Source organism: Misgurnus anguillicaudatus, chromosome 21, assembly GCF_027580225.2.
Source record: "Misgurnus anguillicaudatus chromosome 21, ASM2758022v2, whole genome shotgun sequence".
Classification (NCBI taxonomy): Eukaryota; Metazoa; Chordata; class Actinopteri; order Cypriniformes; family Cobitidae; genus Misgurnus; species Misgurnus anguillicaudatus.
In genome coordinates this window covers 46,202,856-46,221,246 of record NC_073357.2, presented here as the reverse complement: position 1 = coordinate 46,221,246, position 18,391 = coordinate 46,202,856, and the positions used below count along the sequence as shown (strand labels likewise).

Below are 18,391 nucleotides of genomic sequence, written 5' to 3'. Positions count from 1 at the left end.
AGTCCTCTGCTATTGAAAGTTACCAAGGGGACTACTTTCAGGCGCTGTGTAATATCATTGCGCCTGCTGCAGCTATGTCATGGCAGCAAATTCCTTGATTATTACGCCAGAATGAGAGTATAGTTCCTAGCCATATCGGCCTAGAAAATCGCAACTTTTAGTACATGATGTAACTACAGAAGAGTCAAGTTTTAAATAGGAAAAATATCAAAACTCTTTGGTTATTTTTGAAGGCGTGATGCTAATGGTCTAATCAGATTCAATGGATTATGCTAAGCTATGCTAAAAGTGGTAGTGCCAGACCCGGAGATCAGCTTAATGGATTCCAAAACAGTAAAAATCAAATGTTTAACTCTAAGGGTCTGGACACACCAAAGCTTTTATGCCCGCGGCCGGCATATGTTTTCAATAGTTTCCAATGAAAGCCCGGCGTTTTTCAAAAAAGCCAGCAGCTAGCGTTTTTCTTCCGCGTTTAAAAGTTTAAGGGGGCTGGACAATTAGCATATTTTCAAAAAAGTGGAGTGTCCCTTCAAGAACTACTAGGTAATTTTCAATCCACAGCTGAGTAATAAAAGGGACAAACCCAAATGCTGGGTTGTTTCTACTCAAAATGCTAAGATGTTTCAAATATAAACATTTTCTGGGTTAATTTATCCCAACAGTTGGGTTTGTCCCTTTCTGATGAAAAATTAGCATTTACATTTGTAAAAATGTTCAGCTCACACTAGTCACACATAGTATGCATACTGTATGCAAGGAAAAGTAACACAGTATACAAAAACATAAACTCAATATCAAAGTCAAAGAGGTCGTGGCCACAGTAAAAGAGCTTAAAAATAGCTTAACTTCCTTGAATTTAGCCGATTTATACAAGCTCCATCAGATCGTGTGAAAATCAGGTTGGCTTCTTCCTTACTGCAGGAGGAAAAAGGGGGGGAAACAAGCTCTCTAAAGTGACAGGCTGTCAGAGAGGTGGCATCACTGACATTGACATGACAAAACACAGACTGACTAGTGTTGCCTTTGTTCAATGATATGAAATCCTCACAGCAATATTAACTCAGTTTTAGCCTCATTGTCAAAACAAGGAATCAGGGTCAAATGAAAGAGAGAGGAAGGGAAGAAGATTTACTTTTGTTCAATACTGATTTAAATCCTATTTTAATCCTATTCCAACAAAACACAAATATATCTTGTGGTTACATAACAATAAGCAGGAATTGTGTGAATTCTTATTATGATAAATAGAGAATAAACTGGAATATTACATTTTCTGAAGAAATGTTAGCCCTAAAACAAAACTTTCTGCTACAAGGAAGATATGAATGGCGGAGCTTTGCTTTGCTATGTTGTTTTGAAAGGTTGCCAGGTATTCTGGCTATTTACAAATGTGTAGTTGTTTGATGGTGCAATTCAAAGTTACTCAACCCCTATTCTCTATAATGTTCTGGTCCCAAATATGGCTTGGGTCTATAGACCCCTTCACTGTCACAGGCGGTTCCCACTGCGCATGTCGGGGTCAGAAAAGTCATTACAGCAGATTGAGTTGCATATTATTCAGTATCATCAAACTTGCGTAGTGGGCTTTGAAAATCGCACCAGGTCTGCCGTTAAGTTTTTCGGGATTCCTGCAGAATCTCAAAAACAAAAAATAAAACATCCGTGGCTGCAAGCAATTAAACATGCAGACTGGGACAATGCAAAGATCAAAGAGGCTTGTGTTTGTAGTGCTCACTTCATTTCAGGTAAGTCATCATTTTTCAGCCCTGTTAGATTAAACTAGAAAGCCTAAATGGTATGAACAGTTTGACCCCATGCTGCGCGCGCACCCTATAATCATTCAATGTTTACAAACCTTGAAGGGGTCTATAGGGTTTTCTATCTGTATTTTTGCACCAATCAAAATTTCATTTATGTATTTCGATCAAACGGTATACGATATATTATGCCAATCCTAACCACAAATCCAAGCAATGGTGATACAATAAACAAGCGCTTGTATGTTCCCACAAGGGTTTGTATGTTTAAGTGTGAACCAAGCAACGTGTTAGCACTTGAGGAAAATGACTGCCCACCATGATTTAGCCCTTAAAACAAGTCCATGGCTTACATGACAGTCTGGTCAATCATGTGAATACTAACCAGCGATGTTCATTATAAGAACACTCGACAGAATCACAGGGGCTTCTCTCTGAGCCCGCTCACATCTGAACAATCATCATCTCCTGAGTGAAATGTCAGGCAGATTGGTGGAGATAATGGCAGTCATCTGTCAACCGCATCCTGCCGTAACAATCAGAATAATCCTCTGCACAGGGGACAAGCGCTGAGCTTACCTACATCCACCGCTCAAATGAATGCAGCTCTCAACCTCTTATCACTTTACTTTTTTCACATTTCTGATGTTTGATTCATGGCTTTTGATGGTACAAGGTTAAAGATTTCAACAGCAGGTCTTTAGATAGATACTGCTTTAAGATATTGCTAAGCAACGAGTCATTTATTTGAGAATGCATAATGTCAAATATGTATTTTTAAAAAAGGAAATGAGGATAAAGGGTATAAACAATGGGGTGCTGCTGGTGGTCAAACACATGTAGATAGGGTATAACGTCTTGATTTTTCATTTAAATTGAGGTTAAGTATGCATTTTCTGCCAATTGTGCGTGACAAATTGTGTAAATCATGTTGTTAAGACTGTACGGTGTTGGTCAATTCAATTACATATTTACTTTCATTTTTCTGTGAACACACATGCACACACACGCACACACACCCACAGGCACACTCACACGCACACACACACACGCACACACACGCACACACAATGCACACTCACACACACATGCACACTCACGCACACACACACACACACACACACACACACACACACACACACACACACACACACACACACACACACACATATATATAATTGTGTTGAAGATCGCTGAATGTTTCTATCTATTGTAATAGTTGCATATGAGTCTCTTGATTGTCCTCAATGTTAAGAGATATTTCTTAAAGGATTAGTCAATTTTCTTAAAAAAAAAAAAAAAACTCCAGATAATTTACTCACCACCATGTCATCAAAAATGTTGATGTCTTTCTTTGTTCAGTCGAGAAGAAATTATGTTTTTTGATGAAAATATTTCAGGATTTTTCTTATTTTAATGGACTTTAATGGACCGCAACACTTAACAGTTTTGATGCAGTTTAAAATTGCAGTTTAAAAGGGACTCTGGGCGATCCCAAACGAGGCATGGGGGTCTTGTCTAGCTAAACGATTGTCATTTTTGGCAAGAAAATGAGAACCACAACTTCTCTTCTTCCTCCGGCTGTGTGAAGAGCCAGTGCGACCTCACGTAATTGCGTAGTGACGTAGAAAGGTCACGTGTTACATATATGAAGCGCACATGTGCGGATCATTTTAAACAATAAACTGACACAAAGACATTAATTAGTATCATTCGACATACAACAACGTTGGAATGGTCCTCTGTCTACACACTTGTAAACACTGGGGTGTAGTTTCGATACATCATCCGTGACCTCTTGACGTGATGACATATTACCTGAGGTCGCGGAGGAAGACGAGAAGTTGTGGTTTAAAAGTGCATATTTTTTGTTTTTCTGGCCAAAAATGACAATCGTTTCGCTAGATAAGACCCTTATGCCTCGTTTGAGATCGTTTAGAGTCCTTTGAAACTCTTTGAAACTGCATCAAAACTGTTAAGTATTGGGGTCCATTAAAGTCCATTAAAATAAGAAAAATCCTGGAATGTCTTCATCAAAAAACACAACTTCTTCTCGACTGAACAAAAAAGACATCAACACTTTGGATGACATGGTGGTGAGTAAATTATCTGGATTTTTTTTAAAGAAAATTGACTAATCCTTTAACATCATTCAGTTACTATTGGACAGGGTCCAAAAAAAGCAGAAGATGCTAAAAATAAAATAATTCTGCCGGACCTGTACATTTTTTCTGAAGATTAGTGAACAGTTTATAGCTCAGGACAAAATAATAATAAATAAAATAATAACAAAATCTTAACTATCACAACACATAAAACTGTCATTGATAATCCAGATGCAAAACCCTTGAAGTGCCTCTGACGTGTTTTCATTTTTAATCAGACTGCCAACAAACGGGTATTTTTGAATGGCCTAAGGCCGAAATTAAGCGGATTTCAAGCAAAAGTATTTGATGAACATATAATACGTAGTGAGAGCGTTCTTTTAATATCATATCTCGTTTTTGACGGAGATGGCATTTAGTGGCTTTTGCATCTGAACTCTTTGTGTAAATATGAGGCAAGGAATGTCATCATACAGTGGAAAGAAATGAAAAATTACATAAGCTGCTAGTAAAAAAAAGAATACTTAAAATTCCGACAAATCCACTGTTTTTGTTACTGATCTACTTCCTAGTTATAGAAGCAGCCAATGAGATGCTTTGCCTTCAGACATACAGGGGCCACAGCTGGCTGAGGCAGTTTGAATATTTAATTCAATAAAAGACATACAGTTTCGCATCAGGTTCAAATGATGCAATAATACCTTGCAGAGGGAGAGGTTTAGCTCGCAAATGATGACAAACCTCATAAAAGACGGGATGTTTGGCTTTTTGGAAAATCATGCAACCACTTCCCATCACTGCCAAACACTTGATAGATTACTAGTGCAGATATTTCCATTCTTGGCTCTCGCTGAACAAATAGGGCCTTTTATTAGGTTCCGCAATGCGCGTTGCTCAATTTTTGAAGCAGACTGGGTTATTAGGCGCCTGTTTCGTGTATTAAAAACACTGCTTTGCTGATAATCTTTGCACCTGATAGTCATCTGTTTATATGCGCTCAGCAGACGCGGTGGCTGCATTAACAAGCGCGGTTTAGAATATTAACGGAGCCGTACCGCGACCTGCATTCTTCCCACATTCACTCTGGAACCGAACGTCTTTTTCGCCCTTCCTGTTTTTCTTCAGTGACTAGACAAACTGAGTCTATGCCAGGCTCTGATCTGTGCAGCTGCAGGCCAGCATAAATTCCCCAGTTCCCACACGAAATGTCTGAACTGGCATTCCCTTTCAGAAAGCTCTTTTATGAATGAGCGAATGCGCCGAAGAGCCAGTCATGTTTTCATTCGCTCTGACTAGCGCCATTCAGTGCCCGCTAACCACACGGTGCACGGTGTGCTTTTAAAGGTGCGACTGTGTACTTGTCCTCTCTTGAGAGGGTTATAGGGATCGAAGAGTAAGGTTATTAAAGGGTCGCTGAGGTCGAGGGCTGCTTGGACCTTGCACTTAAGCCAGAGAGATAGTCTCCTTTTAATGTCGTCGCTCTAAATCAAATATTAAAGCCCACACTCTGCAGGCCAAAAAAATCCATCTGCTAATAACCAGAAGGCATAGCTCTAATTTTCAACGCGACCTATAGGAGACTGCACCAAACAGGCATTAAAACAAGGGTTGGAGAGGGGGTGAACAAAATGTAAACAGAGCAAATGAGCAAGCAACAGGCGAAACAAAAATGTGGAGGAAAAAAGGGAGGGGGTCTCCAAGCGTACTTTCTGACTGACTGACTGACTGACGTAAGCCATGTCAGAGACTGAACATGCAGTACAGAGAGAGGGTGGTGTGTTCACACAATCCTGTCTTTGTTTGAAACATCTGTGTGACTGAGGGAGTGGAGCAGGCCTGGGTTTTGTGACCCTGTTTTAATGGAAGTGCTGAAAGTCATGTTACTGTGTTCTGAAGGGCTGCACCCTACACCAAACACATCCTGATTTTACACACTCAAACAGAAAACACTCTTCTACCTTAACTTCACCTGATATGAAAAACTGACCTGAAACTACAACAGGGTTTCCATTCCACACCCACTGACAATGACTTCCGTGAATTCCCATTACTTTTCCAGTCATTTATAATTACTAGATAATACTTAAAGTCCTTAACTTTTGCCATCTCTGTTCAAAACATAAATCAAAGGATACTTTACGTACTGATCTTGTTTGTAAGTTTGTTGAAAAACAAATGTTTTACCCATAAAATCCGACCGACAGCTCCACTTATAAATCATTATTATAAGCCTACTTACCACGGTGAATAACAGTAAGGTAAAGTGGACACTCAGGGCTAGTTGTATGACATTTCATAAAATATTTTAATTTACAGGACTGTGACAAATAATCCTGCAAATGCATGTTTTCTCAATGAATGAATCAATTTAATGAATTATGGTGAAATGCCGCCACATCCAGTAGATAGAGGGCGCTCTCGTGCAGAAACGCAATTTGTGCCACATAAGAAGAACCATTACAAACGCTATTCCAGGAAATGTTCTTTATATTGTTTTAGGTATTTTCAAGATAATAAAGAATATTTTGAATGATTGTGTTTGACATGTGCTGCTTTTTAAAATGCACGTTATAAACGACTCAAACGCATAGTGATTTTAGATTGATAAGGACTTCCTACTGATCACAGAGCCGTAGTACACGCAAAAGCTGTGCATGAAACACATAATCGGAACCGTGCGATTCAAAATCGATTATAGACAGATATTTTTAATGGGGAACGCTATGCATCATCACATCCCTATTAATTTATCATAGATTCAGTGTAATTAAATACGGAGCCCCTAAGGGGACATGGAGCAAAAATTAAATAAAGTTTAGTTTTGCATGTGTACTATCATGTGCGTACGTGAAACTATCGCGTGCGTACGTGAAACTATCGCGTTTAGTTTTGCACGCGCACGTGATAGTTTTGCACGTAATAGTTTTGCATGGGAAAGTTTCACGTGAGCATGCAAAACTAAACTTAAAAAAAAATTCTGCACACGAAGGTTTCGCGTGAGCACATGACAGTTTTACGTCATAAAAACTAAACTTTAGATTTCCTTACTCCAATGTCACCTGAAGCCCAGAATACACTGCAGGATTTTTGCCCTCCTGTAAGATCATTGTCTTATCACACTGTGCGACATGGATCGTTTAAACTGGGGTACGACAAGCATGTAGACTGTACGATGATGACACGGAAGCATCGGCGGCTGCGTCACACGATAGCGTAACGTCACCAGCATGCGCTTGTGGTACACAAATACCAGCGCGCAGGTTGTAGCAGCAAACACACTGTGCGGTGGTCATGCCGAATTTCTGACACTGTCAGAAAACTATCGTAGGCTATCTTTGGACGTAAGTCCGGGAAAATGGCCGTCTTTGAACCCCTATCATTGTACAACATAGGACCACCGAGGAATAGCCACGATCACAGAAATCGTGACAATTGTTTCACTATGACAATCTTTCGTCTGGGACAGCCAATAATCGTGCAGTGTATCCCGGGCTTTAGGAGCTCAGTAATTAAAACTCAAAGAAAAAAGGCTATATTTTTTATTTAATATGTTTTGCTTAATTCAAATTCTAAGTTTGAGATTGTTTTATGACATGAATTTTCTTTAGGGAGCAGCGAAGGGATACACCATACGCAAATGGGGGCTCATGCCATAACGTTTGAGAACCACTGCTTTATGTACTTGCTCAATAACTGAATACAGTTCATTTTTAACAAAAAAAGTACAGACTGCCACGTTAACAGTTTTCGTTAAATTAAACAATTTATAGTGATTATACTTATAGTCAATAAAGTATTTAAGAGCTATCAAAATAGCTAATTTTATGTATATTCAACATAGAAATGTCCATGTTTTAAATGCTAAAAATCACAATTTTGATAACCTAAAACTTGATATACTTTAATTAAAGACAGGTTTGTTACCTGGCATCCAGAGACTCCAGGCTCTCTCCCATAAGCAGGGTACGAAGTCCTCTCAGGCTTTCCTGTTGATGAACAAAAAACATACCACATTTATTACTATACGAGGATTAATTATTAAAGTGACACTTTGTAATTTTTCAACCTTCATAATAAATTTTTCAAGACCCTTGTGATGTGTACATCGACTTAAAATAGGTTGAATGACATGTCTACCGTAGCCTGACGTGGTCTGTATCGCTTTTGTATTGTCATGCCTTTGGACTAGTAAGTAATGTTATATTGCTTGCATATATAACTTAAGTCCTATCTGGCGCCCGAACACTGTTTTTTTACTTGAATTTTACTGAAGTCTACTTGTGGAGTGTAGAGAGAGACTTATATTGCGTAACACTGTGGCACCGTGGTAGCGTCATGGACCTATGACATGGGCGATTCCCCTTTAAGGCTATTTTTTAACCTCTTAGCGTTCCTGCAAATTTTGCCAAAAACGCCTAAAAAAGGCCTACCCAAATTAAATTGCATACTGTTCTTGAACCATTTGGAGTATATGCATGGTTTTGGTCTCTTATGAAAGGGGACACTTTGAGGTTTGTTCCTGAACTGTCAGAATGACTGTATGTCTTACTGGTATTGAGTAATAGAACTTTGAACACACTAAAAAAGTAGGGAAATTTTTCCGCCTAAATTTTTTTTTGTAAAAAGATGCCTGCAGATAACTACAGCTGGAAGGTATTAGCTGGAAAACACAATAGGAACACAGCATGAAGCCTTATCAAACCAAGTTTCAAATTTGATAACAATACCTTGGATAATGAGTGTTTTACACATGTTTATCTAAGTTTATGTCTAGGCGCTCCCCCAAAAAAGCCACTTGGAGACTCCAAATGACCCTTTGTAACAAGAGACACATAACATGCTGCTATTCTTGAATGCTTTACTCTACAGTCATAATTTTGGGCTCTAATGAAAAGTTACACTTAGAGCTACTATATAACCTATCCAAATTCACTCTCAGTAATTGCTGATACATAGTAACTGAAGTATAAACACATTATAGTGTTTTTTTTTCAATTCTTGAAACCAAACGTTCTACAAATAAAGAGACAAAACAACTGCTATGTATTAAAACAATTTAATATTAGAACTCACACACTATATCTATCTCAAACTATTTACAAATTCAAAGAAAATAGGGGGGCACATCTACAAAAAAATATATACATGTATATCACACCTAACACCTATCAAAGGTTTTTAGCAACATGCCAAAAAAAAAGCACAAATGCACATCACAAGAGGAGCACTTTACTAATGTCTTTGCATGGCAGTGTCTGCACTTCAGACGACCTGCAGTGCTGTGTCCACTGATATGCACAGGTTTGTGATGTGCAGTGCTTGGAGTATTGATGGAGCTGGTGTGCCAGCTGCTGCTGCCAGCTCCTCCACTAATGTCTCCCTAAAGGCCTTCTGGTGCATGGGTACCTGTCCTTTTCCTTTTGTGATGTCCTTGTAGAAAAGAAAGGCATTCACAACGGCAATGTCCATGAAGTGATAAAAAAAGTCTTATACCACTTCTGGGTCTTGTGGATGACTTTATAATAACTGATCAGGGCATCAGATAGGTCGACTCCACCCATGCACCTGTTTGGACATAAGAAAACAACATTGAGACATTTTATTTCATTTCAAATAGCATAAAAGATTGTTGATTATATAATACATACCGGTTGTACTACTTCACTGCTGGTGGAATAGAGATGTCCTTCAACCACCAACTCCCCCTCCCCCGTGCTCTGCCTCTTGGTGTTTTGCTGGCAGAACCTCTCTGGGAAGGTGGAGGATGGGGCTCCTCTCCTGATGAGGTGCTGTCATTCTGTCCCTCAGTATGTTTTTTTGGCTTCCAGACTTCATCAGATTCACTTTCAGAGGATGGTCTGTGATATAAAAAATAAAGAAATAAGTAATTTGCAAAACATTTACACATTGTTTCTGTATCCACACGCATATAAACAGAAACACATGCACACACGCAACCAGGATTATTCCATTCATGAGAACACAAACAAACACACACACACACACACAGACACACAGACACACCTGTGCTTGACCCCACATAAACATTCTTACACGAGCACACACACACCTGAGCACACAAAAACAAACATAATATAATAACCACTTACTTGTGGAGAGTTACGTCTCCACCATCCAAACACGAGCGCAAACAAACAAACAAACACACACACATCTGTGCTTGAGCTCACAGAAGCTAACATAATATAATAAAACACTTGTCGAGAGTTACATCTCCACCATCCAAGCACGAGCACACAAACAAACGAGCGCACAGACACCTGTTTTTGAGCTCACAAAAACAACCATAACATCAATAAAACGCTTACTTGTCGAGAGTTACGTCTCCATCATCCAAGCACGAGCGCACAAACAAACACACACACATACACATATATATATACATACACACACACACACACACCTGTGCTTGAGCTCACAATAACAAACATAATATAATAAAACTCACTTACTTGTCGAGAGTTACGTCTCCGCCTTCCAAAAACATCTCCTCTGCTACAGGCTAGAGGCAATGGATGAAACGTCGCTGTCTTCACCAGAAATAGCGTCATCCGACTCATCACTATCACGACGAGTACACTGATCGATAACTTCTTGAAGTAAGAAGTGTGTTTTTGCAGTTCCCTTTGCCATTTTTACAATATTACGTTCTATCGCTCGTAAAGTCGCTCAACGCTGCCTTTACGCACGGGCGCATGAATCCGTATGGTGAGTTTGCGCAGGAGTCTCAAGTGTGACCAGATGAATCTTCCCACTGAAGTTGCATATTATTCTTTACAGAAACTCATTGGCTATCAGACCAGACAGTCATTTCCATCATCCATTGCAACTGGATCGATTTACTGTCAATCAAAGAGAGGGAGGTACCATTCTTCACATAGGGGCTCATTGGCTATTCACACCTTTCCGACACCCTTATCATTGACCGATTGGCTCAAATGACCCGTCAATCAAAAGGTCAGGGGTCCGCGGCCATTTTAGAATCGTATTTTAGTTCATGTTTACGAATGAAATGGAGGTAGACCGTATAATGTGTCGAAGTTGTGATAGCATATCAAATTAGCTGACAGCACTATTACTACATTCCGTGGATGCATATTGATATATAAATGTGTTTTGGACTACATACTTCGCTGAATTGGATTGTATGGACCCTTGGCAGTGTAACCAAACCGTTTTTGTTGGAATGTAGTGGATCAGTGAACTAACAGAAGGCTTCAAGGGTGAGTTTATTCCAGTTTGTGTTTGTTTATTTGGCTGGAGGTGGTCTGACAAAGCCACAGATTGTACCCGCTGTGTTGATTGTATCCTAAAATGGTTTACATCATTCGAATCACAGGAATCTCAGCTTTCCAGAGATATATAATATGTTTAACTTTGTTTTTCGTTGAGTTTTGGTATACCTCTTAAACCCCCAATAGCCCGTGGACGGGCCGTCGGAACGCAATGAGGTTAATATAAACTTTAACCAAGCAACCACCGTTACAACTAGCTTGAAAACGTGAGCTACGTGATCTTTTGGCGTTTGAAATAAAATAAAACCCATGAAATTATATTCATTTGACATTTATATTCATTTGTGACCTAAAGAGTTGTCTTCTTTTCCTTTGCGACAGTGCTGCGGCGCTTGTGGCCCCTAGGGGAGCTAGACGTGAAAAATACATGTCTAGCACCCCCTTGTGGCCAAAAAGTTCCGCGGTGTGCCTTTAAAATAAGAAATGTGAAAAATGAAAACAAAACTTTATTATTTATTTCTGTATATTTCAACAACACGGTGTGATTTTTTTCCCATATGATTACAAATAATTACAGTTAATGCTGTATTTGTCAGATTCTCAGAGTACTTGCATAAACACAATATTGAATTGATGTAAAATTGTGTTTCCGTTTCTGGTCACTCAGATAATGAGCGCTCTGGTCACGCAATCTATCAGAATATCTTCATTTCAACAGCAAAATAAGAATAAATGCAAAAAATCATATAAGATAAAATAATTACAAACAGGAGATTGTGCAACTTTGTTTAATTTCTCAGAGAGAAAATCTTTCATGGTAAATCATAACTAAATCAGTCAGGTCTCAGTCAGTAGTGCTAATCAGTCTTATCTCCTCCCACAACAAAGCCCACAAAAGTACAAGTACCAAACAAAAAATGCCCAGCCATATAAATCATGTACTTCATCTAAACTCAGCAGTTTCAACCTCTTCGTATAAAAAAAACAAGAGACTCCTAACGGAAAATGATAAACAACTTTAAAAACATCATATATTATGCTTGTCAGACTTTCAAACATTAGAAGAAACACAGCCCTGTAGCTAAATTCTGTTTACTCAAGGGAAAAGGTAAATATTTTTGTTACTTAAACTTGAGTCTGACGCGCACGGTTCGAGCAAAGGAAGAAGCCCTCGGATTCGTTCTCAGGTGTACGAGGCCATGCGCCTGCGAGCGTGCCAATTCCTGCGTTGGCGTAGCCTCCCGAGATGCAGCAGTAATCAGGTACAGTGGTTTAACCGAAAATGCTGCTTCCCTTGTGGTGTAAACTGATCTCAATCGACATGATATAACATTTCAGGCTTTGCTCTGTAGTGCAAAGGAAGAGTGAGTATAGTTGTGGGTAAACTACTGTGCTCTCTCCCTCTTAGTCACCACAAAAGAACAAAACATCTGTCTTTCGGTGACTTTTAAGTTTTTTTTCCTTCATCCTGACTTCCTGGGCTGTTGCGAAGCTAGGCTTAAGTTTCTAGGTCTGTGGCATAAACATATACACACTCTCTCTCTCTCTCACACGCAGCCTTTTGCTCCACAGATGCACTCGTGTCCAGCATTGAAATATTTATTTACAGCATGTGTTTTGTCACACACTCTCTGTCCACGCTGAATAATTTATAAGACTGCCTTGTTGTTTTAGATCCTGGCAGAGCTGGAAGAACCACTCATGAAAAACATCCTTCCTCGGTCCAGGTCTCTCCAATGCAGCGAGCAGCTATACGGATGGTTTAGCATGCTCTTCTGCGGTATAACCCAGCCATGCATTGTAACACGTTGAGGGACCTTAATGCGATCAGCGCCGTAACCTCAGCCACTAAGGAGCCGTCCCAGAGGATCTAAACGGTAAACATGCGTTTAACTGTCTAGCGTGCCAGCATGCATGGCCAACCGACGCTAACAGCACCGTGAGCGTCAAACAAAGTGACTCACCTATTCACCTGACTGCACACGTACAACCGCGTACATAAATTATGACACAGACGTCAATGAGCTTGAATTGTCATTACAATAGCATCTTTAAGTCGCCCCCGTATATCGCTGCAAAATAAAATTTTCATTGTTTTTGTATCTGAAGTAAGAAATGTGTGAACAAATGAACCGAATAAGATGAAGAGAAACATTAAGAATGGCTGTGGAGGAAGAAGAGACCCATGGGTGCCGGAGTGATGGAAAATCAGTGGCGTGCGTTCCAAACACTGTAAGAATCCAAAAGCAAAAAGGAAAAAAGTCTCTCGGAATGTTAAAAATCAACAATGTAAGACAGCTCTTTCACTGCTGTAGTAATTTGTTTAAGTGTTACTGGCGAGTGTTTGTGCCAAGCGGGCGGCTGATGTTTGAGAAGCGCTGCCAGCTAGCGCAGCTGTGAGGCTGTTGCCCCCACCCCTCTACACCCTCATACATGCACACCCCTTACTCTCCTACGCTCCCTCAGCTTAAGTAAAGGCGGGGGTATGGATTTAGGGAATATGCGAGACAGCAGGTGAGGAGAAAGAAAGAGCGGGTGACACCGAATGGTCACCGAAGGGACTCTCTCCAAAAATGAACCAAAAGACATGGGTACACAGGCTGCAGATTAGCCGGGTCCTCCAATGCTCTTATCTCCTCCTTTATCTCATCACACCCTCCCACACTTCTCTCTCTACCGAAGCAATGACAGACAGGCAAATGGGGGTAGCGGTTTGGGGGCTATGATCAATACCCGCCTAGCCTTTTCTCCCGGCCTTCCTCCTCTGCTAGCTTACCCCTGCACGGTGACACATCATAGATTATAGAAGGAGGATCTGACTGCAGATGATGAATGTGCTGGCCTCACTGGGCTTTAAGGGAAGGGGTGGTGCTGGGGCGGCTGACGTCGGGGACAGCAGCAGCAGCTCTACCGCACAAGGATGAGCGGGACCGGCGAGGTTAGCCACCATGCTATAGGTTATCGACTCGCAGCTAATGAGCGCTCTGGTCACGCAATCTATCAAACAGGTAACTGGGGACAGTGGAGGAACAGAGGATGTTTACAGGGATCGGGTGCAATAGGAGGACTGAAGAAAGTTTGTTAAAAAAAGGGTACGATTCGAAAAAGAAAAACCTAGATGTTTATGTCGAACAATGCTGCATCTTATGTCGGCTAAAGGAGAAGTTGATATACTGTATGACTAGAATGCTTTAGGATCTATACTGATGATAAAGCTAGAGGTCTACTGATTTTCCCACCGATTTTTAGCTGTTGGTCTAATTAAGATAAGCATTTAAAAACGAAGGGTGCATGTGACCTTGTCTGTCAAGATAAAAAGCGTTAACAGCCTCAGCCAGCTCAACTCCCTGCTGAGATAATAGGCCTTCCAATTCTGCTTACGACCTATGGGAAAAAACTGTTTGGAAAATCTTTGCGGATGTGGTCTTGTGACACTAGCTAGTTGTTATGAACGTGAAACACCTTATGCTCAATTCACAACGAAAAATGCATATTGTGTTAACAGTCTGTGGTCTACTGTAAAGTTTTGGGCATATCATTTTCAAAAGTCACATCTAAAACACTACAACAAGTTGTTGTACTTGCAAATTGTATATATTCGCGCTGTGCTCCTGTTCTGATTTTGGTTAGCATTGTGTTGATTGGCTGCTAAAATGAGATACAGCAACACATAAAAGAGTGAGAAATGTCAGAGACACTGGTTTAACTGATCACTCCTCTTTTATTTATAAGCATAAATGATTTTAACAACAATGGTCAGTAGTTACGACATCATCTACTGTTAACAAGGTGGTTTGAGTTAGTAAATACTGCTAGATTAACATAGCAGTTTGCAGAGATTTGATGTCTTGTAAGCCAAATAAACCCATATTAAAGGGGACTTTTCACAAGACTTTTTTAAGATGTTAAATAAATCTTTGGTGTCCCCAGAGTACGCATGTGAAGTTTAAGCTCAAAATATCATATAGATAATTTATTATAGCATGTTAAAATTGCCATTTTGTAGGTGCGTGCAAAAATGTGCCGTTTTGGGTGTGTCATTTAACATGCAAATGAGCTGATCTCTGCACTAATGGCAGTGGTGTGGTTTGATAGTGCAGAATAAGAGGCTTTTTTACATAACTATAATAAGTATGTATTTATATAGTTATGTTTTGGAGTACACTAGCATTACAGCTACTAACAAAGCAAACTCAAAACCACTAAACTATCCAGGGTCGATGTAAGAAACTGGACCCAAACCTATCACATCCTGTCACCTAAATTCATTTAAAGGGGAAGTGCACGATGTCTGAAAAACGCTTTGGAATTGGGAGTCGGGCCGACTACGAAAACACACTTGTAGCCAATCAGCAGTAAGGGGAGCGTGTCTACTAACTGACATCGTTGCCTTGGTTGCGTATGTGTGGGGCGGGTCTATCAAAAGAAGGTCCAGATTCTATTGGGGTGGAGGCGTGTTTGTTTAGGTGATTTCAAATGTCAACATTGGCTTTCAGAGATCATGGACCCTACCTTTAACAAAACATTTGTTAATCTTAAATCTTTCCCAGCCATTGACGAGTTATCTCGTCAATCTGCAATATCGATATTATCCACCAGATGGCGCAACTTATAAAACCTGGAAGTATTGCCTTAGGGCAAACATCTGTATGTCCGTCTAAGTTTTGAGGATCGCTCTGCATCTGATCTCTTTCAAAAGTCCTTTAAAAAAATGTTATCTCAGCTTTTTACTAAAAATTTGGTGTTTTTGAAGAAACCTTCCCATATTTGAGAGGTGATAAAAAGAGAACTAATGAAGGTAGGATGAAACTTTTTTTGTTTGAAAGCGTCTGTTCTTTCATTTAATATATTGTATGTTTATATATTTAAAGAAGAGCATTTTCTAGGAGGCATTTAACTTCATGAAATCATGAAAAATGCTGGCGGGGAAAGTTAAGATCTTCCCTGCAATAACGGTAAACAATTTTTATTAAAAACGTGCTATATAATAGGTAACAAAACTCATCACTTTGAATGTATTTGTTTATAAAACTCAGATAAGACATCAGACTCACTACTAGTCATAAGCAGTTTAAAAAACTGCAAGACTAATATTGCAGCCTGTTTCAACTAACACTCGATCCTGTTGAAATCATTAGGATAAATGTGAACATATCGACAACAAGCTAAAAATAATGGTAAAAAATGTAAGTATTCTCATCTTTCAAGCTAAAAGCCCATCCTTTGCTCATCTCTTGCCACCGGCCCACGTTATCACAACTAAGCTCTTAAAACAGTCTTCATATCACCTGCGCTGAATGGAAAGTGAGAAAATAAAGCAATAGAGTTCTCCTGTGTCATTCTTCAATGCTTGTCAGCATTGTTGTTTTTCCCGCTGTCTCTCAGGGGAAAACAGGGGCTCTACTCGAAGAATGATGGATGGAAGCGAAAATAAATTAATCAATTTCCCGGTGAGGACCTGCGAGAAACGCCAATGAGACATCCAGGTGCTGACACGCGTGTCCGCGTTTAGCGTGCCTGATGTCAATGTACACATGCATTCATGCACACACACTTGTAGGGAGAGTACATGTTGCACGACACATGTATGAAATAGCTTAAGTTACAGTGCTCTACATGCAATTGAAGTATATGGAAAAGACGACCTGTCTAGCTTAGTAATATTTCACTGATAACCACAAATAATTTTGTTAAATTAAATCAATACTTCAATTTTTTTAACTGAATAAATAATTCTTAAAAAAAAGCTTATAACATAAGGCATGAGTGTTTTACTAAAATTCGTCAACCCAACAACCAAAATGAAAGAAATCTAATTAAAGAACATTAATTCACGGTTTTAAAACTGTTGACAGATCCATACAAATCGGTATGTTTAACACCACGTCACCCTACTTTGAATAAAACAGCCAGTGATTTGTTTAACAGTCGCTGGAGTATGTAAATACCACTGATGTACCTTCAGAAGTGCCAACACAGAGGACGTCCGCGTTGAACTCTGCCGAGGGGTTAATCAGGGATGTAAAAATAGCCCTGCAATATTAAATATTGAGATTACATTCAGAGGCAACGAACAATTAAAATGTGACGGTGCAGAGTGGCTCCCGGGGTGGCTCCTTATTGATCACAGCTCTGCCAGGCAAGACTAGAGCTCTTGTTTTGATACTCAGATAGGTAGTGATCTAAGCATCTCAAGGGATCAATTCAAAAGCACAGCCACAAAAACAGCCAATTAGTAGCCACACTTCACAGCCTCCCTCTCTCGCCACCCCTCCCCTCCATTTCTTTCTAGTACATTTCGAGGGCCTTGTTGTTTTTTTCCAAGCAGACTCTGCAATCCTGTGTAAACAAATCAAGATACACGCCGAGGAACTAGGTTCCAAATGAACCCTTATTGCCCTTTCTTCCCCCGAGAACAGAGATATGCCCTGTCCGTGTTCCCTTGAATTCCGTGTTCGGAGTTTTGGAACCCCGGTGTAATTCATTACAACTGTCAAGTTAATGTTCCGTGTTGAGCCATATGGCAAGGCTAACACGCGCAATAAAGGAAATACCTTCGACTTGTTATAATCAGCACATTGGGCTGTCCAAAAACTGACATAAACAGCTTTATTGTGTTTGCTGCATTTTCTCTTAACATTCCTGACAAAAACAGGAAAGCAGGCAGGAAAGGAGAGACGGGAGAGTGGGGGGGCTGAAGCTAAACTTGGAGGCCAGCAAAAGGAAGAAAGGCAATGTAAAGCAGGGCTTTGAACCAGATTTTTTCCCCAATTGGTTCGTAACGAACAGAAACCATATTTTAACGTTTCCGGTTTTCGGTTCAACCCTAAAATTGACGTTTCTGAACCGGATAGAACAAAAAATAAAGATGCCGAACCGGTTAATAACGTTCCATGTCAGCTGTGGGACATACAAATAAGTAGGCTGATCATTAGGACATTAAACTTAAATTATTAGTCTACATTATTTTACTTAATTCTCTAACATTAAAAAAGGCTACATTATGTAAGTGGCATAACTGTTTTTCTGACATGCCTACATTTGTTGAGTGCACTTAAAGATGCAGTGTGTAAAGGTTGTGAATTGCAACCAAAGGCTCAGTCCACTGCTCACCCCTTGTTTTAAAACACATAGAGAAGCTATGGTACCCGCCATGTAATTGATGGACACAACTTAGTAAAAAAAGTTTGTCCATTAAGGGCTTCTGTAGAAACATGGCGGCACAAAATGGCGAATTCCACGTAAGGGGACCCTCTGTGTATGTAGATAAAGA

At 39.9% G+C, this 18,391-nt stretch overlaps 1 protein-coding gene and 1 long non-coding RNA gene across 7 annotated transcripts in view; both read right to left on the bottom strand.

Moving 5' to 3' along the window:
- Window positions 1–18,391, bottom strand: part of tcf12 (transcription factor 12) — a 118,907-nt gene that overhangs the window by 44,343 nt on the left and 56,173 nt on the right. For all 6 annotated transcript variants that reach the window (XR_012360029.1, XM_055209755.2, XM_055209773.2 and 3 more), the window contains exon 6: window positions 7,787–7,848. Coding sequence is in view for 5 of the 6 variants with exons in the window: in XM_055209755.2 (XP_055065730.2) it covers window positions 7,787–7,848 (62 nt within the window). In the remaining variant the exon portion in view is untranslated. The remainder of the gene's footprint in view (window positions 1–7,786; window positions 7,849–18,391) is intronic.
- Window positions 8,903–10,917, bottom strand: LOC141352981 (uncharacterized). The gene is made up of 3 exons (XR_012360030.1): window positions 10,336–10,917; window positions 9,511–9,720; window positions 8,903–9,427 (listed from the first exon to the last, which is right to left on the bottom strand). It is a non-coding gene; the product is annotated as an uncharacterized lncRNA (long non-coding RNA).